This window comes from Nansenia antarctica, assembly GCF_963989245.1.
Source record: "Nansenia antarctica genome assembly, chromosome: 7".
NCBI lineage: Eukaryota > Metazoa > Chordata > Actinopteri > Argentiniformes > Microstomatidae > Nansenia > Nansenia antarctica.
Window position 1 is genome coordinate 66,418,423 of NC_137677.1, and position 7,849 is coordinate 66,426,271.

At 49.4% G+C, this 7,849-nt stretch overlaps 1 protein-coding gene across 1 annotated transcript in view; it reads right to left on the minus strand.

The window, feature by feature from the left end:
- Positions 1-7,849, minus strand: part of lcp1 (lymphocyte cytosolic protein 1 (L-plastin)) — a gene marked incomplete at its 5' end in the record, with an annotated part of 13,523 nt that continues 5,674 nt past the window's right edge. Inside the window, 6 exons of the mRNA XM_080535623.1 lie at positions 1-265; positions 886-1,010; positions 3,533-3,653; positions 3,952-4,085; positions 4,740-4,854; positions 5,294-5,372. Of these exons, the coding sequence (XP_080391749.1) occupies positions 133-265; positions 886-1,010; positions 3,533-3,653; positions 3,952-4,085; positions 4,740-4,854; positions 5,294-5,372 (707 nt within the window). The 3' untranslated portion in view covers positions 1-132. The remainder of the gene's footprint in view (positions 266-885; positions 1,011-3,532; positions 3,654-3,951; positions 4,086-4,739; positions 4,855-5,293; positions 5,373-7,849) is intronic.

Sequence of the window (7,849 nt, forward strand, 5' to 3'; positions counted from 1 at the left end):
CACTCCTCTTTTCATATGAGCCATGTGACTCTAAGGTCGTGACCCCTAGCCATGTGACTCTAAGGTCGTGACCCCTAGCCATGTGACTCTAAGGTCGTGACCCCTAGCCATGTGACTCTAAGGTCGTGACCCCTAGGCCTTCTTCATGCCCCGGGCCATCAGACAGGCGAAGACGGTCATCACCATCTTAGGCTTGACCTCCACCAGGTCCTCTGGCAGGGCGTACACCCGCGCGCCGATCTTCCTCGCCATGGAGATGGCGTACCTGCAGGACAGAGAGGGTGACAGGGTTTAGACCGGTCCTGAAGGGGTTAAACCTACTGGCTACACTCCTAACCCTAACCCTAACCCTAATCTACTGGCTACACTCCTAACCCTAACCTAACCCTAATCTACTGGCTACACTCCTAACCCTAACCCTAATCTACTGGCTACACTCCTAACCCTAACCTAACCCTAATCTACTGGCTACACTCCTAACCCTAACCCTAATCTACTGGCTACACTCCTAACCCTAACCCTAACCCTAATCTACTGGCTACACTCCTAACCCTAACCCTAATCTACTGGCTACACTCCTAACCCTAACCCTAACCCTAACCCTAATCTACTGGCTACACTCCTAACCCTAACCCTAACCCTAACCCTAATCTACTGGCTACACTCCTAACCCTAACCATAATCGACTGGCTACACTCCTAACCCTGACCCTGATCTACTGGCTACACTCCTAACCCTGACCCTGATCTACTGGCTACACTCCTAACCCTAACCTACTGGCTACACTCCTAACCCTAACCCTAACTGTGATCCCCACATTTAGGTTATAGATGTCAGACTTACATGACATTTAGGTTATAGAGGTCATACGGAGGTCATACGTACTTGGCGTTGTTGAGCTTCTCGTCGTCCGTCAGGTCGTCCATCTTCAGCAGGTCGTATCTGATGGAGGACGGCTGGATGGCGTCGATCAGGTCCAGGACGGGGAGACTGCTGCTGATGGCCCCGTCCTACACACACACACACACACACACACACACACACACGCGCACACACACACACACACGCACACACACACACACACACACGCACACGCACACACACACACACACACACACACACACACACGCACACACACACACACACACACGCACACGCACGCACACACACACACACACACACACACACATAGGCACAGTCAGCTGTTGAACATTAAGGCCGTGGTTCCTAACCTGAAGGGAGCCCAGGAGAGGCCAGAAACACGTCTACCAGCCCAGGCCTGGCCAGAGTGTGTTACTCACAGAGAGAACACTGCTAATGACAGCATGACACTGCTAATGACAGCATGACACTGCTAATGACAGCATGACACTGCTAATGACAGCATGACACTGCTAATGACAGCATGACACTGAACACTGCTAATGACAGCATGACACTGCTAATGACAGCATGACACTGAACACTGCTAATGACAGCATGACACTGAACACTGCTAATGACAGCATGACACTGAACACAGTGATGGCAGGACACCAACAGTGACTCTGAGACAGTGACTGACTTTTTCCGACGTAGGTCTACGTCACATAGAAAACACAGCTCACACAGCTCATGTGTTTTTCTTCAAACGGGGGTTAGGGCGATCTCCTAACGTGTGGAAAGGGGGAACCCCTGGATGAAGGAGGGGTCTCTCAGGCTACGTGTGGCACTACAGCATGAATGAATGAATGAATGAATGAATGGACTTTATTGTCATTGCTACAGTACAGGTACCAAACAACGACATTTAGGAGGGGTGGCTCCCCTGGTGTTAGGAAAGAAAAAAAAAACTTTTAAAAAAGAAATCACAAGAAGGGAAGGAGCTGGTTTACATAAATAAAGGCTATGTACACTATCCACTGTACTATACTGTACAGATAGACGACTAGGGTTGTCATATTGCACAATAGTGTTATTGCACATTTGTTTAAAGTGTCGCAGTTTGCAGGCTTGAAATGTACATATTTGTGCCTCAGCACTACACCTGATTTTTTCAATCCAGCAGCTGCCATCAATCCGTCCAGACTGTCCAGGGCCCAGAACCTAGGTCTTTGCTGTGTTCAGGGCCTGGACGGCCCTGTGGTAGAAGCTGTTCTTCAGTCTGTTTGTCCTTGCGGCCAGGGTCCTGAACCGCCTTTTCGAGGGCAGCCTGGTAAAGTGTTCGTACCCAGGGTGGGTTGGGTCCCTGGAGATCTTGGAGGCCTTCCTGAGACAGCGTGTGTTGTACAGCTCTTCCAGAGAGGGGAGGGGGGCGCCGGTGATCTTCTGTGCTGTTCTCACGACTCTCTGTAGCGCATTTCTCTCCGCGGTAGTGCAGCTGGAGAACCAGTTGCAGATGCCGTAGGTGAGGATGCTCTCCACTGCGCCGCGGTAGAAGGTCACCAGTATCTCCTGCTTGTTGTGTTCCTTCCTGAGGACTCTCAGGGTGTATAGCCGCTGTTGTGCCTTCTTGATGGTGTCTTTTGTGTTGTCCTTCCAGGTCAGGTCATCCCGCATGTGCATCCCCAGGAATCGGAGGGTTGAGACTCTCTCCACGCTCTCTCCGTCGATGAGCAGGGGCTGGATCTCTGACTTTTTCCTCCTGAAGTCTACGATGATTTCCTGGGTCTTTGACTTGTTCAGTAGCAGGTTGTTAACCTTGCACAGCTTGCTCAGTTGCTCTACCTCATCCCTGTACGCCGCCTCGTCCCCCCCCGAGATGCATCCCACCACGGTGGTGTCGTCTGCAAACTTTACGATGGAGTTGCTGGGGTGGACGGGGGTGAAGTCGTAGGTGTAGAGGTTGTAGAGGATGGGGCTTAGCACGCAGCCCTGGGGGGACCCAGTGCTGAGTCTGAGGGCTGTGGAGGTGTGGGGGCCCACCCGCACCCTCTGGGGGCGGTCGGTCAGGAAGTCCTTGATCCATGCACATATAGAGTGTGGTAGACCCAGGTCTAGTAGTTTGGTCACTAGCCTGTCTGGAAGGATGGTGTTGAAGGCGGAGCTGAAGTCCACAAAAAGCAGTCTCGCGTAGCTGTTTCCCCTCTCCAGGTGGGATAGAGTGGCGTGGAGAGTCGTCGCGATGGCGTCCTCTGTGGACCTGTGGGCTCTGTAGGCGAACTGGTATGGATCCAGGTTGGGCGGGAGGCGTGTGAGTATGTGGGCCCGGACTAGTTTCTCGAAGCACTTGATGATGATTGGTGTGAGTGCCACCGGGCGGTAGTCGTTTAGGCAGCTCACCGTGCTTTTCTTCGGGACTGGGATGATAGTTGAGGTTTTCAGGCAGGGTGGGATGGTGGCCTGGGACAGGGACTGGTTGAAGATGTTAGGTTATAGAGGTCCTGCTGTCCATACTGTTATATGACCTCTATAACAGTATGACCTCTATAACAGCATGACCAGCATGACCTCTATAACAGTATGACCTCTATAACAGTATGACCTCTATAACAGCATGACCAGCATGACCTCTATAACAGTATGACCTCTATACCAGCAGGGTCTGGCCTACCTTGAAGCCAGAGATGGGGGTCTTGCCGGCCTGCGTCAGCGTGGCGTTGACCCAGGTGACGATGGTCTCATCGATGACCTTCTGTCCGTCGCCCAGATCCTCCAGGATGTTCAGAGTGTACCTGAGGGGGGGGGGGGGGGGGGTAGCCAGAGACCACACCCGTCAACACACACAGACAGAGACCACACCCACACATAGACCACACCCACACATAGACCACACCCACACATAGACCACACATAGACCACACCCCTCAATCAGAGAAACCAGAGGACAGGCTGGTTGTGACGCAGGTACGTTTGATAACTATACCAGAGTTAGTCTGAGTTAAAACCAGAGAGGATATCTGAGATGATGCCCTAACCCTAACCCTATGACCGCCTCTCTAAAGGCGTTTGACCAACACAGTGGTGTGTTACCTCCTCATCAGCTGCCAGAGCAGGGCCAGGGTGAGCTTGTGGTTGCCCTCGTTCAGGTCCTGACCAGAGATGCCGACCAGAGAGAACTTGGCCTTGGTCCTGCCCAGGTCCACCGCGTAGTTACAGTTCTCCAGCTGGGAGAGACACACACAGAGAGAGAGAGAGAGAGACAGGGAGAGAGAGAGAGACAGAGAGAGAGAGAGAGAGAGAGAGAGACAGAGAGAGAGAGACAGAGAGAGAGAGACAGAGAGAGAGAGAGAGAGACAGAGAGAGAGAGAGGCAGAGAGAGAGAGAGGCAGAGAGAGAGAAAGAGACAGAGAGACAGAGAGACAGAGAGACAGAGAGAGAGAGAAAGAGACAGAGAGACAGAGAGAGACAGAGAGAGAGAGAGAGAGAGAGAGAGAGAGACAGAGAAAGGTCATAGCAGAGATGGAGTTAGACCACTATGTACGACTGCAGTGCTCTCAAACGTTATTAGCAGGTTTTAGAATAGAACATGGGTCTGTGTAGGTTATGGCTTAGCAGGGGAGGCTGGTGGAGGTAGAAATCGGAGGACGGGCTCATTGTAATGCATGGAATGGAATGAGGAACGGTATCGAACACGTGTGTTGATAATGGCACATGCTGGCATTCCTCATTCTGTTCATGCATCCATGCATTAGAATGAGCCCATCCTCCGATGTCTCCCTCCACCAGCCTCCCCTGGTGTTCTCCCTCCACCAGCCTCCCCTGGGTGAAGGTAGCAGGTGAACAGTGTTAGTGATGCAGGTATAGGTGGGTGCTCTCACCTTCTTCATGTTGCTGCCCAGCCTGGTGTAGGGGGGCTTGTTCACCCTCTCCCACTCCACCGGCACCTTGATCTTCTCATACAGCTGGAAGATCACCAACGCATCGGCCAGGTCGCTGCACAACACACACACACACACACACACACACGCATACACACACACACACACACACACACATTCCATGAGTCATGAGTCTCCATAGAAACCAGACAGTTAGTAATCAGGACTGAAGGTTCTTGTGCAGGACTGTATGTGTGTCTATAGTTTGTGTGTATGTGTGTGTGAGTGTGTGTGTGTGTGTGCGTGTGTGTGTGTGTGTGTGGTGTGTGTGTGTGTGTGTGTGTATGTAAGTTATTTTGTCTGAGACATTGTTCTCCCTGCTTCTGTCTCTCTTGAAAAAGAGATTTTATCGCTGTGAGACAAACCTGTATGAATACAGATGATACACGTATGTATGTGTGAGTGAGTGTGTGTGTGTGTGTGTGTGTGTGTGTGTGTGTGCGCGTGTGTGTGTGTGTGTGTGTGTGTGTGTGTGTGTGTGTGTGTGTGCTTACACGTAGAGGTGGTTGACACGTGGGTTGACCCCCAGGGAGTTCATCCAGTTTCTGAAGGTCCGTTCCTCTCTGGTCTCACCTGCAGCAGAACACACACACACACACACACACACACACACACACACACACACAACCGTTACCTTCACATGCAGGAGACAGGACTATCTAACCTACTGGACACACTGCACACATCTTTACATGTTGTTTACCTCCAGTCACTCTCTATACAGGCTTGGTGGCATTAGTTAGTCTCAGAGACAACAGGGACGGGATTCTACGGAGGGACTTCATGAAACATCACAACACTCTGCAGAAAAGTGCTTAAACACTTTCTTTACAACTATAGCCACTAAATTAGTTAACAATCTACCACCCCACTCAGGGCGTTATGGTGTAGAGCACATCCGTGCGTTCTACAATAAACTGGGTGTACGCAAAGATGATTTTAAACTCTTCATGGTGTCAAACGATGAGGTGTTTAAAAAACTGGGCGCTCTACACTCAGAAAAGGCCACGGGCCATGACAATATTCCAGCCAGATTTCTAAAAGACTCAGCTGCCTCCATTACCCCAATCATCACCCACATAATAAACCTCTCCATCAAACAGGGACACGTCCCCCTTGACTTTAAAATAGCAAGGGTAACCCCACTGTATAAAAAAGGAAGCAAATTAGACCCAGGCAACTACCGACCTGTTTCTATTCTTAATTCCATCTCGAAACTTATGGAAAAAATAGTTTATGAACAGGTTGATAGGTACCTTACCGAAAAAAATCTGATGTATGAATTTCAATCAGGATTCAGAACATCCCATTCCACTGACACATGCCTTCTCTATTTGAACGACCACATCAACCTTGAGGTGGACTCGGGCAAGTACTGCGGCATGGTCATGCTGGACCTCCAGAAGGCCTTCGACACAGTAAATCACCACTTGTTAGATAAACTGAAAGCAATTGGGTTCGATAGAACATCGGTGAGCTGGATGCAATCCTACTTAGAGGGGAGGGAACAGGTGGTTAGTGTGAACGGAACACTGTCCCCCCCCCTCCTAGTGACCTGCGTCGTTCCACAAGGAAGCATATTGGGACCTTTACTGTTCCTAATATATGTGAATGACATGTCATCAGCATGTGATTGCAATTTGTTCCTGTTCGCGGATGACTCGGCTCTGCTTGTCTCTGACAGGGACATATTGCAGGTGGAAAAAGCGCTAAGCACTGAACTGAGTAGAATCTGCATCTGGCTAGCTGACAATAAACTATCAATACACCTAGGTAAAACTGAAACCATCCTATACGGATCCCCATCTAAACTCAGAAAGGCTGTAAATTACAACATAAAAGTGGGTAACATTACTATCACAAGAAAAGAGGATATTACATACCTGGGCTCCATCTTAGAGGCAAATCTTTCCGGAGATAAAATGGCAGCAAAAGTAATCAAAAAAGTGAACCATAGAACTAGATTCTTGTACAGGATATCCTCACTTGTCAGTAAAAACACACTGAGGACCCTATCAGGAGCTCTCATTCAATGTCACTTCGACTATGCCGTAACATCATGGTACTATAGAACCACAAAGGCCCTAAAAACAAGACTCCAGACAGCCCAAAATAAACTGGTTAGGCTTCTGCTAGGCCTCAACCCTAGGACACATCTAACCGCTGCTCATTTTTTGTGCCTTGATTGGCTACGAGTAGTTGACAGAGTGCAGCAGCTTGCACTGGGCCTGGTCTTCAAGATACGCTACACCACAAAGACACCCAAGTACCTGTCAACATACTTCCAAAAAGTGAACAACGTCCACACATACAATACCAGAGGAAGCTCCACGAACCACGTTCAACCGCGTTGCACCACAAACAAGGGGTTAAACTCATTTGTAAACTATGCAGTAAAAATGTGGAACGCCCTTCCTATAATCTTAAAGGAGTGCAAAACACTGCCCACCTTCAAAACCACTCTCAAAAAACATTTACAGGAGGCTGCAATCCGTAACTGGACCCTCTAAATCAAAAATCTAATTAAAAGACTACACCCCCACCTGGACTACCCTCTATATATTCTTGTTGTTTTGTTGTTATGTCAAAAAAAAGCCGGTTCTTGATGTTTGGGCTATGGAGGGTTAGGATGGACCCCAGCACTCACCCCCTACGGAGGGTACCCCTAACCCTGGGTTATGTCTGGTCTAAGGAGGGTACCCCTGGGTTATGTCTGTACATTTCAAGCCTGCAAACTGCGACACTTTAAATGAATGTGCAATAACACTATGTGCAATATGACAACCCTAGTCGTCTATCTGTACAGTATAGTACAGTGGATTGTGTACATAGCCTTTATTTATGTAAACCAGCTCCTTCCCTTCTTGTGTTTTTTTTTTTTTTTTCTCCTAGCACCAGGGGAGCCACCCCTCCTAAATGTTGTTGTTTGGTACCTGTACTATAGCAATGACAATAAAGTCCATTCATTCATTCATGTCTGGTGGAGGGTACCCCTGGGTTATGTCTGGTCCATGGAGGGTACCCCTAACCCTGGTTATGTCTGGTCCATG